The 24,564-nt window shown below is 37.1% G+C and overlaps 1 protein-coding gene across 3 annotated transcripts in view; it reads right to left on the bottom strand.

The window, feature by feature from the left end:
- The window catches only part of ITPR2 (inositol 1,4,5-trisphosphate receptor type 2), a 598,268-nt gene that overhangs the window by 108,786 nt on the left and 464,918 nt on the right, over window positions 1–24,564 (bottom strand). For all 3 annotated transcript variants that reach the window (XM_068970194.1, XM_068970196.1, XM_068970195.1), the window contains 3 exons: window positions 19,779–19,971; window positions 17,035–17,160; window positions 7,200–7,375 (listed from right to left, as the gene is read on the bottom strand). In XM_068970194.1, coding sequence (XP_068826295.1) covers window positions 7,200–7,375; window positions 17,035–17,160; window positions 19,779–19,971 — 495 coding nt within the window. The remainder of the gene's footprint in view (window positions 1–7,199; window positions 7,376–17,034; window positions 17,161–19,778; window positions 19,972–24,564) is intronic.

The following is a 24,564-nucleotide window of genomic DNA, read 5'->3' as shown; positions in this document are numbered from 1 at the left end:
GCCCCAAGCATGCTGTATCCTGCGTCAGACATAGACTGGCGATTCAATTCTTACATGATAGTATACATGATAAACAAGCAAGCAATGAAAAATTATTTTTTAAAATTTACTCTGCATTCATAAAAAATAGATTTATCTACTTATATTAAAATAAATATAATACTTGCATGTATCTTCTAAGCTGTATGTATGGTAATTATTCAGTAAGCATTTTGGAGTATTTATTATGCTTTGTATCATGTAGAGTATTTAATATTTAAGTTAAAACTACATTTAAAATTGCCTTATGTGGCATAATTTTAGAATACAGAAATTTATACTGAGGTTTGGGGCAATAACAATGACCCATGTAATGATTTCCAAAGAACACGGCTATCATAAACTTAGTGCCATCTCTTTGGTTCTAGAATCACTGCATTATTTATCAATGGAAAGACTAATTTTTCCATTTAGTTATCAAGGAAAGAATTACAGGTTTCAAAATTTCAGTTAGTTCTTTCAGATCATTTCCTGAGTCCTTAAAAATTTTCTAACGCCACCATATTTGTCTTTATGTGTCCAGACCTAACTTTAGGGAAGACAGCTTGCTCTCGGCAACATCATACATTTCTCAATGTATATGAAAGAAATTGTCTTATGGAATGATTTTGAGTAACATAAGAAGGAGAATAAATAACATTTTGGACAGAAGTAAAATTTGAGAAGTTGAAAAACCTTCCCTTCAACTTTCTGAAGTCCAAATCAATACAGATAAAATGAGAAAAGGCTTATCACTGCACCTTGTGAAGTTAACCAAACCAAATCAACAGCATGGCAAGTAAAAGTTTCAAACCTTTTCTAAGTTTGCTCCATGTTAATTAAATATCCTCTCAACAATCACCTTTATAAATTTCATCATCTTGGTAACAACCTGAATAGTGTCAAATGAAGTTTTACTTTACTGGTGTTACATCATCATATCTTGACATTACTATTAAATATAGCTACAGTATTAATAGATGTCTTTATGCTTACTATCCAAGAGCAAGTTTAATTCATTCACCCAAATCATTAATATGAAACAGAAATAAGAAGTTCAATAAAAATGAAATTAAAGGTTTAAATTATGACTTTTCAGAAGGATGAATGATAAGCTGCAGACAAATTATTTATATATTGTGTCTTTAAACTGAGTCATAAAAAGTCAGGCATGAAAACTATGTACACATCCTTTATACTAAGTAAAAGGGATATACTGATTTCAAGTTCTCAAAAAGAGCAATATATTTCACTTCTCAAATGATGCAAAAGCAAGGACACACTTCTGCCTGAAAGGGCCTCTGCCATTATTGCATGAAAAATAAAGATTAGCCTTATTGGTTTCAAGTTAATTCTTCTGAACTTTGACCTAAAGTTTGATGTTGATGGACATGCTCCTGTTCTCTTGATGGAATTGATACTGGTAGTGACAGCCACCTATTTCTGCACAGAATAGAAACAAGGAATTTGAGGTCTTTTTAAGAGTTCATATCATGAAGAAATAAGTGCAAGTATAAATGATTTGGGTAGGAAAGAACTTGAACACTGGTTTTTCTTGCCCATGACCTTGAAATTTGTGAACTAATCTTACTGAGCATTAGTCATGAAAGCTGGGAATATTCACGAAAATAAAGAAGTTATGGAAACATTCTCCTTCTTCATGTCATTACTTATTGGACACTGTCTAACCAGTCCTTCATTTATGAATACCATTATGTAGGCAATCATTGCTTCTATGGCAGGGGTCCATGTGGGCAACAATAAATGGGGAGTGTGGGAACTGGGCAAGGTGGTTAAAAGGCCATCCTCAGAAAAACAAACATTGTATATTAACATATATACGTGGAATCTAGAAGAATGGTATAGATGATCTTATTTGCAAAACAGAAACACAGATATAGTGAACAAACATATGAACACCAAGGAGGGAAAGGGGAGTGGGATGAATTGGGAGACTGGGACTGACAGGTATACACTACTGACACTATGCATAAAACAGATAACTAACGAGGACCTACTGTAGAGCTCAATCTTCAGTGACCTAAATGGGAAGGAAATACAAAAAAGAGGGCATATATGTGAACACATAGCTGATTCACTTTGTGTACAGCAGAAACTAATACAACTCTGCAAAGCAACTATACGCCAATAAAAATTAATTTTAAAAAGGTCATCCTCTTCTGAACTGCTGTTGAAAGGACCTTTCAGTCAGCACACAAACACCAATATAAATGATCATAACTATCCCATGTATTTTTTTGTTCTCTGTGCTTCAAAGCTGCCCTTGATATATCGGGTTGACTAAAAAGTTTTGTTTGGGTTTTCCTGTACAGAAAAACCCAAACAAAACTTTTTAGCTAACCCAACAGTTTTCATTGGAAGGACTGATGCTGAAGCTGAAGCTCCAGTAATTTGGCCACCTGATGTGAAGAGCTGATTCACTGGAAAAGACCCTGATGCTGGGAAAGATTGAGGGCAGGAGAAGGGGGTGACAGAGGATGAGATGGTTGGATGTCATCATCAACTCAATGGACATGAGTTTGAACAAACTCCAGGAGATAGTGAATGACAGGGAAGCCTAGCGTGCTGCAGTCTATGGGGTCACAAAGAGTCAGACACAACTTAGTGACTGAATAACAACAACAATATTTTTAATTAAGAATATGGTAAATTATGTGAAGATTGGGAGGAAAAAGTGGTGGGTGAGGGAAAGAAAGAGTAGAAAGATAAGTTCTCTGTACAGCCTTTTTAAAAGTGGCACACCATCCAAATGATTTATGAATGTCTCCTACAATAGCAAAATTAATGCTCATTTGTTAATTAATGTACACTAAAATAAGTTCATTAATTTTAACTAAGTAAATTAATTATACAGTATAGCAATAGTTTCACAGATACATTACATTTAATTGATATGTCTTTGCAAAACTTTTAACAGCACAGTATAGTGGAAAGACCCTGGCTTAGAAATTGGGCCATCTGGGTTCTAGCCTCTGTCATTAATTACTTTGGTAAATCCTCCTGGTCTCTATAGGATGTGTATATACTCATTTCTAAAATGAAATGACTAGAAGGGAATAAGCCTGAAGGTGCCTCATAGCTCTAGAATTCAAAGTGGTGTTCTTTAAATTTTGCTATTTTATGTGATCCCAGAAATTTCCAGCTGCCTTTATATTACCCTATTTGTTATTTGACTGTGTATTCCTGATCGGTAATCCCACCCCTATCTTACATTGTTCCTATTTATATCCTAGGAATAAATTAAATTAAAAGAAGATTGGTTTATTGAAAAGCAAAACTAAACTTATTGTCTTGAACTATAGTTTAACTATATTACCATATATTCATCAACCATCAACTTTCTAACTAAAAATGAGATTATTTGATTCAAAAATTTCCATTTCAGTGATGTTACATGGGCAGGATAAGGTTCCCCAGTTGTCAAAGCCTAAGGCAAAATTGTTATGTAGTCAAAATCACCCAAGAAAACTTTTAAATTGTCAACAAAACAGTACAGTAAACAAGGGTATAAACAGTAGTGTCTCTTACTAAATTCAACACAGGCTACTAACAGTATTCTCAAAGCACTGGAGCAGTTTTCTGTCTCTGCAACTGAATATCAGAAGTAGGTGCCGCAGTGAGTATATTACAAGAAAAACACACAGAGAGTGTGAGTGTGTGTGTGTGTGTGTGTGTGAGAGAGAGAGAGAAACGAAGAGAACAGGAAAGTTTTGACTCAGAAAACATCTTTCACAGATATATACTGTATTATTATTTACTATAAAAATAATCTAAAAAATATGAATAGTAAGAATTAATGGGATGGTTAAATAAATTATATGATATCCATACAACTGGAAATATTATCATTACTAAAATGAGATTTACAAATAGGTTTAATGGTATGAAAAAATATTAACTGATCCCAAATTGTTAAAAACTGTTTATATTTGCCAAACTAATGTTAATTTCCAGTACCCATAGCTAAAATTGTAATGCAGAGGGTGGGAAGGAAACTGTATTGGGTTATAAGATAGGCTTTTATAACAGAGAAAAACATTTGAATTTTTTAAGCATCTCAACGATTGAGATAACTAACCCCTGTGACAAGACAAGAGAAGCTATCTGCAAACTAAATAAAACTTCAATTTTTAGAACCTAGTAAAGATGAAGCATCATAATAAGCAGAAACTGATAATATGAAGTACTCAGAACACAGATTGAGGTTTTTCCTCCCACTTGATTCCTTTTCCAAAAAAGGAACTTTCTGTATTTGCTTCAAACTGTGAAAGACACTGAGTCAGAAACAAACAAGTTCCTGCGAACCAAAACACAAACACTTTAAGGATGATGACAGCAACGTTCTACAATTAAATCCTACTTCACATATTAGGTACCTAGTAAACACGAGCCTTCATTGCTGTTTTATCATTATTACTGCTGCTGTTCTTTTTAAATCTTCACACTAATCTCCCGAACTGATCTTCTCAACAACCCATTTTACTGATGAAAAGAATGAAATTCTGAGGCATGCTATTTGCCTAAGGTCTGAAATTCTGATTCTCACTAAGTCTTGACTCTCAGGTAGACATTTTTTTCCTGTTTCTGATACCTATAACTTTTAGTAATTATAGTTCCACTTGTTATACAATGCAATGTTTTAAGTGCAAATTAAGTTACTAAATATGTTAAAATTTAAGGTACAAACACAACTGATTTGTTTTCTTTTTCCCCCTACCTCCTAGGAAATGGTAAACCATAGATAGTTCTTTAACGATCCTGTACGTTAAATGTTAAGATAAATGACACTCACTAAAACATTTCTATTTAACTGTATAATATCAAAACTATAGATAAAAACTCTATCAATATTTATCATATCAGAATTACAATTATTCCATTTAATTTGTCCCAAACGAAAGCTGATTACTTCTTTTTCAGTCAACATGCTCTAGATAGGCAGATAATAATGCATTATTTAGGGGTTGTGCAAATAAGTGTTTTATGCTCTGAACATTTTAGAGTACCAACAGATTGACAAAGTTAAATAAAACAAAGTTTTATCTCCAGGTAGATTTCTTCTCATGAAGAAATTAAAGTATAAAACTTGTCAGTCAAACAAATACTCATTTCTTACGGTGGAACTATTTTCACCAAACTAGGCAGAAGTTATCTTTTTATCCTGTCTCCCGAGGGGGAAAATACTCCCAATGTTTTCGGTTTTCCCAATAGACTTTAAAATGTTATTCCTTATTTCTTTATACATTCTTGAAGCTTCTGGATGACAAGAACATAAATCCTCTACTGGAGACCCAATATATGCTGTTATTTTGGGTCTAACTCTGTCTAGCTATTATTTCACTGATCAAATTTGAATTTTCTCACTTGGATTAATGTCTTATTGAGAATCAGCTATTAGTTTATGTATATTATTTGCTTCTTCAAATAATAGGGTTCAATAGTCACTGTATTTTTTAAAGAAAAAATAATAAGCTGGAAGTAGTAATAGGCTTAGAAAAATCAGACAAAGCCATGAAGATTCCTTAACTCACCTGCTGGAAATATGGCAAAATCAGCTTATTTCCAAAGCACAGAAAGTACAAGTTCAGTTCATGTAAACCATTTTTGAATATTTAAGTGCTAGGTATTAAAGTAAAATGGGGCAAGTATTGAGGTGGACAGGATTATACCTATGAATGTGACAAACTCTGCCCTCAAGAAACTTATAGAAAAATATATTTGGTACTTTACAGAATTTCTACTGATAAACTATTTGTATGCATAGTATACTTCACTTTATTCACAATAATTGTGGAATAATTGGTAACATGGTGACCTGAATGTTCTAGTTTAACATATATAAACATATAAAGGTATCTGTCATATCAGTTCAGTTCAGTTCAGTCACTCTGTCCTGTCTGACTCTTTGAGACCCCAACGGAATGTAGCATGCCAGGTCAGACAGATAAGGACATCTGTCATATATGTGTGTATATATATATGTATCCATCACATATATATGTACATATCTGTCATATATATCATGTTCAATTTTCGAATAATTATAATAGAGATCGGAAACATAGATTTGGCCATACTAACTCAGCTTTATAATTCTCAAAACTTCAGTTGATTATTTCATTTATTCATTTTCAATATATATTTGCCACATTTTTATGGTGAGGCACTGTAAATGTGTAAGAATACAAAGATAATCTTTCACTCATTCATCTACTTGTTCATTACTTAAATTACCTAAGAAACATTTGTTGAGTATGAATCATGTTCCAGACTTTGAATGATTACTCATTTTTCTTAAGAACTTATGTAGAAAGGGAGATACCAGATACAGATAAACAGATACCAGAATATAGGACATTATGTTAGAAACCCAGTGAAAAGAAAAGAAAGTACTTAGGTATTCAGTGGACATATTAGCAAGATTTATTTGCCTACATGCAACTTGTTCTTTCATCAACTTGGTGATTTATTGTTTCTTAATATGCCTTTTCATCTGTACCATACAGAAAGTTGTTTAGTCCCTTTAAAATTTTATCACTTGGGCAAAATTACTGCTATCTGCAATAGTAGTCTGGCTTACTTATCTTAAACTTACCTAGTTAAGGCTGTGAAATGTGCTCCCTTGTTCTAATATTTTAAAATTCAGTGGAAAAAAAAAACCCTTAATCTCATCTATCCCTTTCACAAGTTAATAGCTGTTGTTCACATTTTAAAAAGCCCAATTTCATATTTTCTGTTATAGCAATCCTTTTCCTTTGGTCATTTTACAAAAGATACTCACTTCTAAAATTCTATTGAATATAATTTAATCTTTCTTGGATGATTTAGAAGTTACTTTAGAATGTTAACAGTGGCTCAGAGTCATTTTTATCAATAGCTGCCCATATAGGATGCCAAAGGCATTAAAATTGGATTGGGTTAAATTGAGTGCAGAACTGGGTCATGCCCCAGATGCTGCCATCCTAAATATATAAAATTTTCACTTGTCATTTTTTCTTTCTCTAAAAAAGTCAATGAAGAAGGTACACATTAAACTCAATTTAATTTGGATTTACAATAAATTAGAATTTATTTACAGAGTTAAAGCATAAAGCTACATTTTTATATTTAGTACACTTTTAATTAATCTAAAACAGTACAAAACTAAATAAAGTACTTACATTTGCTGCACCAAGAAGTATTAATGTAGGCCCAAGACCTATTGTATATATTGATCTCAGCATTATTGACACAAGAAATGGCCGAATACCCACAGGCTTGGAGAAGAAAAACAGCATAGATGTGCAGATTGCCACTGCTATCCAAAGTAGAATTGAGAACAACGGTGAAAGAGTACCTGTAAAATGTGGAAGGAGTTTATTTTTACTAAGAACAAAACTGGAAAATGTTAAATCATTTGCCACTTTATTTTATATATATGAAACTCCAATACTTTGGCCACCTGATGTGAAGAACTGACTCATTGGAAAAGACCCTGATGCTGGGAAAGATTGAAGGCAGGAGGAGAAGGGGACAACAGAGGATAAGATGGTTGGATGGCATCACCAACTCAATGGACACGAGTTTGAGCAAGCTCCAAGAGTTGGTGATGGACAAGGAAGCTTGGTGTGCTTCAGTCCACAGAGTCACAAAGAGTCAGACATGACTGAGAGACAGAACTGAACTGATTTCATATAACAGAGCAATACAAGTTGTAAGATACTGAATTTCAAAGTAACCCACTCTACATTCAGAAAAGTAAGATTATGGCATCCGGTCCCATCACTTCATGGCAAATAGATGGGGAAACAGTGGAAACAGTGACAGACTATTTTTGGGCTCCAAAATCACTGTAGATGGTGACTGCAGCCATGAAATTAAAAGACACTTGCTCCTTGGAAGAAAAGCTATGACCAACCTAGAAAGCATATTAAAGAGAAGAGACATTACTTCTGCAACAAAGGTCTGTCTAGTCAAAGCTATGGTTTTTCCAGTAGTCATGTATGGGTGTGAGAGTTGGACTATAAAGAAAGCTGAGCACTGAAGAATTGATGCTTTTGAACTGTGGTTTTGAAGAACACTCTTCAGAGTCCTTTGGACTACAAGGAGATTCAACCAGTCCATCCTAAAGGAAATCAGTCCTGAATATTCACTGGAAGGACTGATGCTGAAGCTGAAGCTCCAATACTTTGGCTACCTGATGTGAAGAACTGACTCATTGGAAAAGACCCTGATGCCGGGAAGGACTGAAGGAGGGAAGAGAAGGGGACAACAGAGGATGAGATGGTTGGACAGCATCACCAACACGATGGGCATGAGTTTGAGTAGGCTCTGGGAGTTGGTGATGGACAGGGAAGCCTGGCGTGCTGCAGTCCATGGGTTGCAAAGAATTGGACACAACTGAGTGACTGAACTGAACACACTGTATATTTAGAGATGTCTTTGTATATATTATTCGTTATTTCTTGTACTCAGACACTCAGTGGTGTCTGACTCTTCATGATCTTATGGAATGTAGCCCCCTCATCCCCAGCTCCTCTGTTCATGGGATTTTCCAGGCAAGAATACTGGAGCAGATTGCCATTTCCTCCTCCAGGGGATCTTCTGGACCTAGGGATCAAACCACCATCTCTTAAGTCTCCTGAGTTGGCAGCTGGATTCTTTACCACTAGCACCACCTACATTTCCAGAAAGCTTGTGATGAATCCCAGGCTGCTTAAATACTCACTCGCCAATGCTCCTTACATTAGTTCTGAAACTTGTGTGTCTTTCTTTCCAATGGGAGTCATGCTAGATGCTTTGGATAGGGGTTTCTCATTTAATGAATCTTAATTCAAAATGAATGACTAATGGCCATCAACTATTCAGCTAAACCAAATGGAATCCAGCACTGAACGCATACCTTGTCCTGTTTTATTATAATCAAGGTTTTATATTATATTAAAGAATTCAGAATGCACACTCTACTTTTTAATGAAATAGACCTAAGCTTTAACTGTTAAAACACACAAGTGTGTTTATGTGTATGAATACATAGGTATATGTGTGTGTTTCTCAACTTCTAAAAATAATGTTCGGCTATTTACTTCATCAGAAAACAAAAGCTCCAAATGTTTCAAAACTAAACTCCATTGCAACAACAGTTTCTTTAGAAATGGCCCAAGAAGGGGTTTATAAATACATTTCTTTTTTTATAAAGGACAATTTATTGATATTTGCACTGACATGTGTATTCAAGGAATCCCCCTCTGAAGGTTAAGTGATGCTATATTTGCAGAAGTAAATTAACGGGGAACACTCTTGGGCTGATTAGACCTCAAACGTGTATTCAGGTTGTTGAAGTCAGAGGGGAGACGACAAAACAGGGATTTTCCACTAGTTTTCCACTAGTAAGATTTTCTTACTAGTTCAGATAAGTCAGGAATCAGGCACTGAACTCATATCTTGTCCTGTTAAATTATTATCAAGTTCTTATGGTGGCTTAGGGGTAAAGAATCTGCCTGCCAATGCAGGAGACATGGGTTCAAGTCCTGATCCAGGAAGATCCCACGTGCCTCTGAGCTACTAAGCCCTTGTGCCACAGCTGTTGAGTCTGTGCTCTAGAGTCTGGGAGTCCAAGTGCTGCACCTACTGAAGGCCTCTTTGCAACGTGTGTGCTCTGCAACAACAGAAGCCACCACAATGAGAAGCTCTCTCACTGCAATGAAGAGCAGCCCCTGCTCGGCACAACTGGAGAAAGCCTGTGAGCAGCAATGGGGGCCCAAGCTTAAGTGTTTTTAAGTTATAGATTCAGAATGTAAAATATCCATTCTTTAAGGAAACACACCTAAACTTTCACTGTTAAAACACTTGTTAAAACACACATTTATATATATGTGTGTGTGAAAGTAAAAGTGTTAGTTGCTTAGTGGTGTCCGACTCTTTGCAACCCCATGGACCCGCCAGGCTCCTCTGTCCATGGAATTCTCCAGACAAGAATACTGAAGTGGGTAGCCATTCCTTCCTCTGGGGGATCTTCCTGACCCAGGGATCGAACCCAAGTCTCTTCCATCTCCTGCGTTGGCAGGCAGGTTCTTTACCACTAGTGCCACCGGGGAAGCACCAATTATTTGTTGACTATAAATAGAAACATAACCTGTGAGCTCGTTTTGAGTAAGTCCATCTCTAGTTCTAAATTTCCCAAGTTGTGGAGCTTCACTCTTAGGTTTAGTAAAACTGCCAACATCTTTGCACACTTAACTCTCATCCAATCACTAGATTCTTCAGTATAATTCATAAGCAATGTCTTGGTGTGACATTCTTATTTTAAAAGTCTCAACTTTGGCACTGCTAGTCACACTGTACATTGTCACTAATGCCTGATAAGCTAACCACAACTTGACCACCCTTTCTCAGACAGTATCTGGCTTACTGATATTTCCTCTTGATCCAATGAGAAATTATAACCATGAACTTAAAACTGGACATTTGATCCCTTTGTAGAGAGAACTCAAACAGTGTCTAGCTTAGTACCCTGCACATAGTTTAATGTTAAATATGTATTTGTGAAGAGTAAATAAATTTAAAAGTTACTTAAATGGCTATTTATACTATTGTCAATTGACAACAATTTGTAATTATATTTTGTAAGAATGATCATATTTGTTTTTAGCTGAAGATTTGATCTTCAACTAGAAAAATAAACTGAAATCCTCTGACAAACTTTAGAAGACAGTAGACTGTCAAAGCCGTTTTTTAGCCATTAACGGTGGAAAGAGGGGACTGTCTTCTTGATATCTGTATTAATTTTCTATAATGATCATGTATTCTTTTATAATAGAAAAAAATTTAAGAATTCACTCTATACATTTTAAAATATTAGAGTATAACACTTGTCCGTAATAAAAGAAAATTCAAATAGAAACACTGGAGACCTCAATTCTACTCTCATATGTACTTCACACTGACTTGTTTTCTTTCTTTATTTTATTTTTTAAAGTTTACTTATAGCAGGGGTTCCCAACCCCTGGGCCACAAACCAGTACTGAGCAAGTGAAACTTCATCTGTATTTACAGCCACTCTCCATAGCTCACATGCCATGGTCTAGGGAAACATCGTCTTCTATGAAACTGGTCCCTGGTGCCAAAAAGGTTGTGTGTGCATGCTAAGTTGCTTCAGTCATGTCCAACTCTTTGCAACCCCAAGGTCTGTAGCCCACTAGGTTCCTCTGTCCATGGGATTCTCCAGGCAGGAATACTGGAGTAGGTTGCCATGCCTTCCTCCAGGGAATCTTCCCAACTTAGGAATCAAGCTATTTCTCCTGAATTACAGGAAGATTCCTTACCCATGAGGCACCAGGGAAGCCAGATGGTCGGGTACCGCTAACGTATAACACATGCTGCATCTTACTCCCCTCTCTCCACTCCTCTGCCTCCAGCAGAGACTTGTAAGGACTTCCTATTTCCCCCTTCTCAATCTGGCTAACGCAAATTAGATAAATCTATGGGTGTTCTTTACTATTGTGTCTCACTCCTTTCTTCATCCTTTAACTAGACTATAAGCTCCTTGAGGACAAGGTCAGTTTTCCCAGTGTTTGTATCTCTAGGGTCGAGCACAGTGTCTGGCATCCAGCCACACTCTATCAGTGGTTGCTATTAAGGTGAATGAATTAAAATCACCTTGAAGATTTATTTCCTTTAACACAAAGCACTTGAGGGAAAAAGAATGACATCCCAAATTTGAACACAGTATTTTTAAAAAATCACATGCTAAATGGATATGCTGCTGCTGAGTCTCTTCAGTCGTGTCCGACTCTGTGTAACCCCATAGACGGCAGCCCACAAGGCTCCCCGTCCCTGGCATTCTCCAGGCAAGAACACAGGAGTGGGTTGCCATTTCCTTCTCCAAGGCATGAAAATGAAAAGTGAAAGTGAAGTCGCTAAGTCATGTCCGACTCCTAGCGCCCCCATGGACTGCAGCCTACCAGGCTCCTCCGTCCATGGGATTTCCCAGGCAAGAGTACTGGAGTGAGCTGCCATTGCCTTCTCCAGCTAAATGGATATAAGAATGCACAGTTCTCTGCTAACCCCTCTGCCTTCACCAAACTGGGCAGGGATCGTTGGCATGGCAATGCTCAACTTCTGAGTGGACATCTTGGAGATTCCCTAGCATCAATAGCTGTGGCTTCAGCCACAACCAGCATGACCTCATTACCTAATTTGGCACAAGTTTCATTCTTAGAGAAGCATATGTTAAGCATATACATTAATCAACCAAACAAGGAAACCCACACCAAAATCTACAGCACACCAACAGGCCCTGGATTCTTGAAGAAATTCAAAGAAAGCTCTGCAAAGCCTGACTATGGAAAGAGATTATTTGCAGTAGGCATTGGGAGGGTGGACGTCTGACAAGCTGGTACTCTGAGAATCACCTTCCATTAAGTATCTCCCTTTTATTATCGTATTCTACTACCCTGGTTGAAGGCAGACTCTGTTCTCTCAGTTAATATTATAACGTAAGCATGAACCAGATATCTGGACACAAGTGATTTCCACAAGCTCACTGTGTGTTCAGGCTAGAAAATACCCTTGGAGACAGCATACACAGCCCATTCCCCCTGCTGCCAGCCTCTCCGTCCTCACCTGACACATTAGCCAAAGTGACTCCGGAGCAGCTTGTATTAGGATCTGGGGTTGGAAAAGGTGGCCCGTTTGGACCACAGGTCTTTTTTTCTGGCTCAAGATTCACCAGGTGATTTTGTGATCAACTTCTGCCCAGAATCTAGGAACCTCAGAGCTGGATGGAATCCTCATATTTACTTATTTTTTCTAACTTTTAATTGTAGAACTCTTTCTGACTAATGTTACAGTTGCAAATATAATACAAAATTCTCATTGACTCTTCACTTGGCTTCCCCAAATATCGACACCTTACATAATCACACAACAATGATCAATGTCCAGAAACTAATACATTAATAGAGTCGGACCATAAAGAAGGCTGAGCACCACAGAACTGATGCTTTCAAATTGTGGTGCTGGAGAAGACTGTTGAGATTCCCTGGACTGCAAGGAGAATCAAATCTGTCAATCCAAAGGAAATCAACCCTGAATATTCATTGCAAGGACTGATGCTGAAGCTGAAGCTCCAATACTTTGGCTACTTGATGTGAAGAGCTGACTCATGGAAAAGACTCTGGTGTTGGAAAAGATTGAAAACAACAGGAGAAGGGGACAGCAGAGGATGGGATGGTTAGATACCATTACTGACTCTATAGACATGAATTTGAATAAACTCCAGGAGATAGTGGAGGACAGAGGAGCCTGGCGTGCTGCAGTCCATGCAGTCGCAAAGAGCTGGACACTTAGTGACTGAACAACAATCACTTTAATCTACAGACCTTTATTCAAAGTTCATGAACTGCACAAATAACGTCTTCTTTTCTGAACCAGGATCACACATCACATTTAGCTGTCAATTTAGCTGTCATGTCTCTTAGTCTCTTTTAATTCCTCAGCACTCCTTGGACTTCACAAGCTTCAAGAGTACTGGCCAATTATTTTGTAGAATATTTCTCATTCTGCATTTGTCTGAAATTTCCTCACTTTATGCATTTTTGTCAAAAGATGCCATATCCTTGTCAGCACATCATGTCAAGAGGCACCTGATGTTGCTGTGTCTCTTCACCGGTGACATTAACATTGATCACATAATTAAAGTGATTTCTGCACTTTAAAGTCACTCTCTTTCATAATAAAGTATATGATGGGGAAATACTTTGACTACATCAATATCCTGTTTCTCATTATACTTTCTGATCTAACACTTCTCTGTCAATTTTAGCATCCACTGATGATTATTACTATTATATGGTATTTGCCAAACAGCAACATTCTATTTCTATTATTACTCTTTCTACACTGATTAACAGGAATACTATTGTAAGGAAGAGCTTTCTCCGCTACCAGTATGGATTCCTGGATTCTTATTTTATTCTGTGGGTTATTATGTATTACTGTAACTATTTTTATCTCAAAATTTCCACAGGCTTGGCCACTGGGAGACCTTTCAAGTTGAATCCTGTGCTCTCTGACACATTCCCATCATTTTTTGTAGCACTTTTTGGAAGGAATCTTAATGATCAACTAATTCATCTTTAAATCATCTCAAAGCGTCCCAGTCAAGGAGTCATCCAGTCTACGCTTGACAAAATCCAGCATTAGAAACTTGCATGCCCACCACAGAATTTACCTTCTCCAGCCAGTTCTGATGGCCAAGTACAGTAATCAGTCTTAACTTTGCTTTTTCAGCCTTCTCAGCTATGTATAGCATGTAACTGAAGGTTAGAGGCTCAGCTAATCCTGATCAAAACTGCAACCTTATTCATGGAGCTATAATTAAATAACTCATCTAGAACTGTAATCAGATTACCCAAATATAACCTTGGGGTTCCATACTGCCAAAATGGCAGCTCATGCTTTCCTTTCCCCCTTAGTGCCATACCCACACCCAGATACTTAAGAGTGAGCCTCCACCTTGATCATTGCTATTCACCTCTACTCAGTCCTATCCGAAGAGTAAAGTGCACACCTGCACCTGATGAGGATACACCTTGTCTTCCTGCCTGGTCTTATTTCTTTCTGAGGCTGGAGCCTCATTCCCAGTTTTACCATATATGTGGTTTCAAGCTCTTGTTCAAGGACCAGTTGTATTAGTAACACCTCGGGAAACTTGTTAAAAAGTATGTATTTTCAGACTCCCGAATTACTGGTCAAATGTTCCAAAGCCTCAAGTTCTTCATCCAGAAGGATGAAGTACTTACTTTGTAGAAATGTCAGGAAGATTACGTAGAATTATGTACGCGACGTGCTTAGCCCTTTGCCTGATCCAATCTAAACAGTAAACAATAACAGTTGCTATTATCATCATTAGCCATACTATTACAACTGTTATTAGTCAGGCAAATATGAAAAAAACGTATCAGACGCTTTACTTTCTCCTCAATGAGTAAAGAGTAGATGTTCAGAGGGGACCCGTGCCCGTCACCATCATATTTAACGTATAATAGGTGGCAGCACAGGCTATATACTTTGGCTCTGGTGGTCTTGTAAGGTATATCATGGCATAGAACTTAGGGACGACGATGCCCATGTATAAAGGGGCACCTGTTATTAACACGCTTCTAACCTAATCATCCTGCAGAAAAGTCTGAGAGCACAAACAAATGCTTTAACCATCTAGTCTTAGATCTGCCATTCTCTGGGCTTCCATCTCTTTATGTGTCAATGATGATTTGATATTAGATGATTTCCAGAACTGCTTCTATATCTAAGACGTTATGCTCTACTTACCAGGATGCTACAATCTAGTTAGCATTCCGTGTGCAGATGATACTAATTTATCATTTCAGGCTGGACTTCTCTCCTTACGAAAGTTATGTTCTTTTGTGCCAAGAGGGCTATCATCACTAAATGAGACTAAACACAGTGAAGAGAGCTGTTTCCACTTCCTGCTGTATTTGTAACTTCCCCACAATGGACGGCCAAATATTTGCTATGTTTTCATTGCTATTTAACTCACACATCTACTCCCTTGTCAAATATCCTTTTATTAGCGCTGGCGTACCTTCTAAAAAAAAAAACCGTTCTATAACTACTTAGATTATACCCAAAGGCTAGAACTTTGCTATCTGCCGTCTGCAAAAGACCTTAGAAATAGCAAATTACTTCTGCACTCCCATTTCCCTTCCTGCTCACGCCCCTTCCTACTCAGATCTAAAATAGGTTTAAATAGCTCTTGCTCTTCTCATACCCTCATTTCCACCGAGCTTCCCTTTGTAGTACTAATATTCACCTTGTAACAACAACAGCTAAGCTTTATCAAATGATTAGTAGTAGTAGTGTTAATTGCTCAGTCGTGTCTGACTCTTTGTGACCCCACGGACTACAGGCCACCAGGCTCCTCTGTCTATGAAATTCTCCAGGCAAGAATACTGGAGTAGGGTTGCCATTTCCTTCTCCACGGGATCTCCCAAACCCAACTGAACCTGTGTTTCCTGCATTACAGGCAGACTCTTTACTGTCTGAGCCACCAGGGAAGCCCAGATAAAATATAAGCGCTATGTAAATAGCTGAAGATGAGTGGCAAATTCAAGTTTTATTTTTTGGGTATCATATGATTACTAGTTGCTATTTTTAATGCTTTACCTACAACATCTCATTAAATTCTCACATAATCCTATAAACTGATGAGATACAAAGGCATCTTGTGGTTATTATTTGCCGGTATCTCTCATCCTGTCCTCTGAGCCATTCTTTCAATACCCATTCCAAAGTTATCTACCTGATTGTATCCCAATCAGGACACAGATTGTGACATATTCTCCCAAGTTCTTCTGCCAGGTTTAAAGAAACCTTAATTTCCACAGCATTTAGTGTATCTCTCCTACTATTTCCCGTTTCACTTAACATGGGATCATTTTTCTTGTCTTTGCTTTTGCAAAACCTCATGTATCAGCAGTTTGATAATATTAGCTTCATGGTCAATATCCTTTGTGCTCTATTATTATAATCTGCCTTATGCTGTACATTTAAAATTATTTTTCCAATTATCTGCATGCTTACTATAGAATCCTTAGACAATACCAAAAGCAAAGAAAAGAGAGTAAAATAGAGATTCTACTGCTTAAGATAATCACAAACAACATTTTGGCATACATCTCTTACTTTCCCATGTATTTATAGGATTTAGATGATATATAAAATGCTTTTGCTCACAAAGTAAGGTAGAAATATTTTTCTTGCCTTATTTATCAATATAGCTCTTCTGTATGAATTTCTTGAAAAATATTTATATTGACCATCATTTTCTGCCTATTCTACTTACGATCATTCTGTTTCCAGTGAATAAAGAAAAGCTATTTAACAAGAATGAAATTGTTGTAACTGGGGAGATCTAAATAGTTAAGGCATGCATCAAAAGTATTGTTTTTAGACTCTAACATACTTATCATTTAAAGACAGACAAGCACTTACCTTCATCTCCATCGTCCCCAAATGGGTAGAAGAGGGCCACAGCTAAGTTGATGAACACAGCCAGGTTGAAGGAGATGCTCCCCCAAAGAGAAATATGCCTTGAGAACCAGAACAGGGCAGGATTACCTGGTGAGAAAGAGGCATGGTGGGACAGAAAAGAAAATGAATTTTGATTTCAATACCAGAGCCCTACTGAAATAACATCTTCCTAAATGCATTTTTGCAAACTACTATAAAAGCATATATAAACAAACATTTAATGCAACTTATTTTAGAATATTTATCATCAATACCATAAAGGAGTTTTCCATTTGATTCCTTCTTTTCTTTAGCCAGTTTACACCTAAGCTATTGTAGAAGGGTGAGTAATTCTGCAACTGCTAATTCTGGTCAGAAAAGATGACTCTGGGTTAATTCCCTTTAATATATCCCTAGAGCAGGTTGGGGGAAGGCAGTTTAGCAGTCACCTGGGGCCCCTTTTAATGGAATGGTATACACTGCTGTGTAATTTAGTAATATCAATTAACTGGTCTCACTCCCCTGTCTTAAAGTAAAATAAAACCCTCACCCTTTGCACAGATGTATCTCTGGTGAGAGTTTCAAATCACAGGCCCAGTTACCTGAAACTCTGAAACTTAATAGCATGGCATAGCACTGCTTACTGGGAACTAGTGATTTATAATATTACCTAAGTTTTAAACCTTTATGCTTCCCAAGAAGTTGTTGGGTTTGCAACAGCGAAAGTGAAACATACAACAAAAACTACCAATAAGTGGGAGAGGTTTTGCTGAATATTTTCAGAAGTGGGATTCTGTATCTGTCACCAGAAATGAACTGATAGATGCATCTACTGAATAAAATTTACATAAGCCAAAATTCAGTTTCTTTCACCTCTCCTAAAAAACTGAACAGACACGTCATGCATACAAGTTTGTCACGCAACATATTCAGGTCTTGTCCACTGTTTAACTCTTAATAGTTTAACATTAGATTTAAAATATTAAGAGTCAATTGAGGGGAAAAGCCATCTAAATTTTCAAATAGAAATTTTAAGCTTTACAAAGTATGTTCTGAGAATTCCAATCTCAAATCTGCTGCTTACTTATAAACTACACTTCCCTTCAGTACATCTTGTTTTCTTTATCTTGGAATAGAGCATTCCAACACCGGAGTAGGCTATGATTAGCTACGGCATTTAGTTGACTAATGTGTCATAAATTGTAAGCATTTGCATTTTCATCATTCCTGAATTAGGAGTCCTCATTTTAAAAAGCAGAATATTAAGACAAAATTAGAAGATGTTGATACATACATTTGTAACAACAAATTCATCAAATGAATTAGATTCTGTCTAAAACCTCATCATAAGCTACTTCCAAATTTTAAAAGTAAACTGTACACTGGAAATTATTTTAAGGTTTTTTTTTTGACAAATGACAAAATATTTATCTCAAAAACACTGGAAATTATTTTAAGGTTTTTTTTTTTGACAAGTGACAAAATATTTATCTCAAAAACACAGACCCCACAAGCACTAGCTCATTATCCAATTTACTTTTTGTCAGGAATAAAATGAATGATTTTCAAATTGAGTTTCTGTTATGTTCTCTGAATACCTAAGTTTCTCTGAATTCCATAAGGTTCTTCATGGGAAAGTCTATGGGAGAGTAATTTCTTTATTTTTTTCAAATATCCTGCTAAGAAAGTCTGACAATGCATGCTACAATCTTTATTCAAGGATGTTATGTCTCAAGCTCAACCAAATTCATAAACCATAATCACTGACGTTCCCAGGAAACTAAAATGATGCAACACTGTTGAACAGAAGTATTGAGAACATATGCCTGTTGTCTGGAAAATCTCTCCAATAGTCAGAAAAGCCCTAATCAAAAGTTTTATCCCAACGATTTTTATTAAAAACTCATGATATTTCTCATCTGGGAAAGTAAAGTTTATTTTAGAATTGAAAAATTTTCAATCCCTTTGCGGTCTTATTTAAAAACTTTTTAAAACGTATTGGAGTGTAGTTAATTAACAAAGTTGTGTTGATTTCAGGTGTACAGCAAAGTGATTCAGTTATCCATATACACGTATCTATTCTTTTTCAGATTGTTTTCTCATTTTGGTTGTTACATATTTCCAAATAGACTTAAACCTGAGAAATAAGTAAGGGGAACTATAAGATGGTAACTTTTAACTGTTACATTATAAGCTTGCCTGCTTTGAATACAAGTGTCACACAATTTTTACTTCGACTTGGCAAGATTCAGATACGTTGAAAAAAGGAATGAGTTTCAGAAAAAACACTCAACAGTCTACCTGATCATAAGATCACAGATACAAGAGGACAGGCATGCCTATGCCAGGATCTCTCCACTCCATTCACTGATTGTTAAGGCCGATCAAGGCCTATTCATGGACTTCAAACCTGCAGCTGCTCCACAGCTGAAACACACAGCTGCAATCTTGGATGTCATAATATTTGTAAAACTATAGGATCAGCACTAAAAGATGATCTAATTAGTCAGAACCTTGTATGTTTCTTAAGCCACAGGTGTCTTGGCTCCAACTATAGACAGAGCTTACATGCTTAAGCTTATAAGTGATTTCAGTAACATCAGACGGCAAGAATTTAAGAGCCAATTGAAACGAACCCTGTCATGTATCCCAAAGTACTGGTGTATCTATCGTTATGCTCAAAACATTTTCATTATGCTCAGATCATTTTGGTTCATTGAACTTACTCCTGATTTTCTTCTGCCACTTCATCTCATTGTAGAGATCTTCAGTTTGCTGGAAAAAGTCATTCACTTTACTTCCCTGTTCATCCCTCTCTGTGGTGTTGAATACACGACACTTGGATTCTCGCGTGAGGTATTCACATATATTGGGAACAGGAAATACTATTTGTTCCATTGTCCTGTCATGCCGAACAATCTGAAAAACATTAATTTGCATTTGTTTTAAGCTTTGGAGAATCTTAGATGACTTTCTGCTTCTAGCATGACTTCAATAACGATGCTTTATGAATTCAGCTATGAAAAAATATGCCAACTTGAAATATCTGAAATAGTCCTGTATATTATTCTCTTTAAATGAGAGAAATTAATCAGGCTAATCTATCATCAGTATTATACTATACTGTAAATAACAAAAACCAAAATCTTTCTCAATTAACATTAAACTCTTGCCACCCATTTTTATCTTCACGAAGTACATCAGACAGCTAAGAGGGTCTTCACTGGGAAGTGTCTGGCTATGTAACCTTAAGCACAGCACGTGTTGTATTTTTATCCTGCTCTTAGCCTATTCTTCCTAAAAATGGCTACTGGGGAACAAATGACATATACAACATAATGTGCCCTGCATTCTACAGAGAAAAATGTTTTATGTCATTAAAATGTTTTCCTGATAATGGCAAACATATTTTTATGTGTAACATCATTCAAGCATACACTCAGATGTGAATATTTGTTGTTTTGAACTTCTCTAATTTGGTATTGGTAACAGTTTGTTGTTTAGTTGCTGAGTCATATCTGACTCTTTGTGACCCCCTGGACTCTGTCCACGGTGTTCTCAAGCAAGAATTCAGGAGTGGGTTGCCATTTCCTTCTCTAGGGGATCTTCCTAGACCAGGGAGCAGACCTGCATCTCCTGCACCGGCAGGTGCACTAGGCCACCTGGGAAGCCCTGATCACAGCTTAGCTTTAGACAGAAAAACAAGTTAAATGATTTCATACAGAGTCCCTATGTCACAAGGGTTCATGCAGACTGCCTGTCAAGGTTCACACTGATGTGCTCTGCCTAGCCCTCAAGAATTAATCAGAAATTAGTCTAAGCTAAAAGAGTCATTCTATCTCCCTGTGCTACTGACTGGTATGGTCATGAGCACTTGGCCTATTTCTGGAAAATGAGGCATATGGAGAAATATCCTGGGGCTAGAGGTGCTCTCAAGGGAGATTTTCCTTCTAGAAAAGACAGAAGCCACATGAGACAAACAAAAGATCAAATATACAACACACCAGCTCTTTTTCATCAGTACCCTCTTTCTCCCTGATTAGAAAAAAAGGTGATAATGCTACTTGAAATTCTGGCAGCCATTTTGCAACCATGAGGTGAGACAGCACCCACACAATAAGAAAGACTTAGCTGAAAATATGGAAAAGGTCTGAGTGTTTGAAGGCATCACTGCATCACTGAATCAATTATAGAACTACTGGTGCCTCCAGACTTCCCATTATGAGGGAAAATCAAATATTTTTATTGTTTAAAAACTATTAGCCTGGTATTTTGTTACTTGTAATTGAAACTATCCTAAATGATATGTTATATATACAAACCACATACTAGAATACTATCATAAAACAAAGAAGAAATCTGTAGTGGTAGATAAAAATTCTTGGAACATAGGTTAAAAAAATCAATCATACAAAATAAAAATTGGAAGTATTTGGTATGGTAAGCAACTACATGGGAAAAAATGGTTTACTGGTTCAAATAGTGCCAAACATTAAAAAAAAAAATTCTCCAGATGCATTTAAGAAATAATGTCCTGATGACTATAAGCCAAGCTTTTCAGCCCCTTTGTGACATGTTATGTTTGATCCTGGTTGTTACATTTCACAAGGGACACTGACAGACTGGAGGGAGTACTGAAAGAGATGGGGATGTGTTAACAGCAAAAAGCCAAAAAAGGGATGCTTTTTTCAATACACTTATACCACACATGCTTATTCAGGCCTTAGGTGAGGAGTCCTGGGAAATTCAAAGTGAAAAAGCATGAACCCCAATCTATAAAGGCTTGCAATTTTGTAATCACGATGGCACCTCAAATGTCTGAACCAAGCTATCATGGTGACAGGGGAGCAAACAGTCTGAACAGCAGGCAAACATGAAAGTGGGCTGGATTGTGTGTGTTATCAAAAAATAATTTTCTAATTATTAGCTATTCCAAATCAGATGTTTCCTCCTGAAGTAGTGAGATGGCTGTCACAGGAAGAATTTAAAGCTGAAACAGGACCTTTGCAAAGCAATTCCTCCTTGGACTGGTGAATAGACTAGGTAACCCGTAAGGTCCTTGCTATTTCCCAGGGTCTTTAAGCCTATAATATACAGACAAACTATTATTTGCAACAATATTTATTATTCTGAGGCTATGTTTCAAGATTTGGACTGTGAAGAAGGCTGAGTGCCAAAGAATTGATGCTTTTGAACTGTGGTGTTGGAGAAGACTCTTGAGAGTCCCTTGGACAGCAAGGAGATCCAACCAGTCCATTCTGAAGATCAGCCCTGGAATTTCTTTGGAAGGAATGATGCTAAAGCTGAAGCTCCAGTACTTTGGCCACCTCATGCGAAGAGTTGACTCATTGGAAAAGACTCTGATGCTGGGAGGGATTGGGGGCAGGAGGAGAAGGGGACGACCCAGGATGAGATGGCTGGATGGCATCACGGACTCGATGGACGTGAGTCTGAGTGAATTCCGGGAGATGGTGATGGACAGGGAGGCCTGGTGTGCTGCAATTCATGGGGTCGCAAAGAGTTGGACACGACTGAGCGACTGAACTGAACTGAACTGATGCTTCAAGAACAGTGTTCAGTATTGGAAATAAAAGGGTGATTAAGAGCAGTCCCTGCCTCAAGTAGGGGGCCAGTGACCCAGAAGAACCTAACAGTATTCCACATGATACCTTAAAAAAACAGAATGATCAAAATGCCTGTGGGAGTATAGTGGGATAAAATAAATGAATGCAGAGGTGATATAAGCTGGTCTTCGAATAAGCATGAGGTTGGTCAACATGAAGAGTTTAGATCATCAGTCCAGATTATTCCTTTGAACCCCTAACTTCTATATCCAGCTTCATGCATTCCTCAAGTCACCTCAAATTCAATTTATCCAGGAATCAACAAATGACCTTCCAGAACATTTTAACTGCCAAAGTTAGGATCCTTGTGCATAACACCAATTTCTGTCCATTTATTCAAACCAGAAGCCCACGGGGCATCCTTTCCTCAGTGTTTCCCTCACCTTACATGCAGAATCCAACATCAAGCATCAAGCCCTGTGTATATGTATATGTGTGTGATGTAACATAATAGTGTCTCTATTTCCTCCAATCTGTCATCTTCAATTCCACCATCTCTCTCTTTTCTATCTTCCTATCTCATCTACTTGCTTTCCTTGCCTCATTCCCTTTTCCAGTCCTTTCTCCAAACAGCAATTTTAATAATCTTTGAAAAGAATCTTTTCCTTTCGTATGTTCTTTCTCTTTCCCTTCATTCAATTCTACCTGGAATTCCATGCCCAAATTTTAGTAGAAAGAAACCTCTACTCGATCCTTTAATATATATTTTATGACAACTTTCTTTGTGAAATCTACCCTGAAATACCCCAGGCACAGTTAAATACTATTTTCTCTAAATATCCTTTGTTTATACAATTACTATACAGAATGATATTCTCTATGTATATGTAACTGGTAGAGAGTAAAGGCTCAGTAAACATTTATAGAATGTATGTATTCACAGCTAAATCTCTCCTCACCGCTGAGACCCCACAGAAGTCTAACTCCAACCGCAGTCCCCAGTTCTTACAGAGAGGTATTAATTCAACCCCTACTTCTGGCCCACCTGCTATTCCATCTATTCCTCATATTCTCTTCTAATTACTAACCTTGTTCTTTGGCCTCTGGGACCTTAAATAGAAACTTGGTGGTTTGATGATCTATTTGTATCAACTTATCTGGCTTCTCAGCCCCTAAGCACTTAAGATAGTGAGCAATGTTTTTGCTGTGGGTGCAAAAACCCCAGCTTGTGGGTTGCACTAGGTCAAGTCTCCCACCAAAGCTATTAATGTTCATAAATGTGAGTAAGGGATCCACTTTGCAACACAAGGTAATAATGATCATTATTGCAAAGGTTTGGCAACAGTAAACAAGATGGTTCAGTGATAACATACCCTGAGAGTTAACAGCAGTAATGCCATTGTGCACTCTTCTAAAAACTGAAAAATATCTGCCGAAGTGGATGAATGCATGAATGTAAATTACCTTGACAGGCGTCAACTATTCTATTCACTTCTGCCTGATCATCTCTGCCAACCAGTGTCAAAATGATACCATAGCTAGTAAATGACAGCCAGATGGTTCTCACAACACATAATGATTAAGGCCATCTTGATCCACACCTCCAAAACTGCCACCAGCCCTTAAGTAAGGGCTCATTTATGGGGGCAGGGTCAACTGCTGCAGACTGAAATGGAAACTGTTAAGCCATTTCAAGTCCATGCTATCAATATGAAAACTTTACTAGTGCCTTCCGTTTTTCCCACCCTTCTGTACACTTTCTTACACAGAGAGCTCTTCTTTAATAAGCCTTCCACAGTTTTTTAAAAGAAACAATTTCTTGAATGATAGAATCTATTATAGTAATCCTGTCTCTAAAATATCTTCCAGGACCAAAAGAAAATAAGAACAACTTTATTATTTACAAAAGAGAATTTACATAGAGTTCAGGTCAAAAAAGAAAGACAAT

This window comes from Capricornis sumatraensis, chromosome 4 (assembly GCF_032405125.1).
Source record: "Capricornis sumatraensis isolate serow.1 chromosome 4, serow.2, whole genome shotgun sequence".
Taxonomy (NCBI): Eukaryota; Metazoa; Chordata; class Mammalia; order Artiodactyla; family Bovidae; genus Capricornis; species Capricornis sumatraensis.
This window is presented reverse-complemented; position numbering and strand designations above follow the sequence as displayed.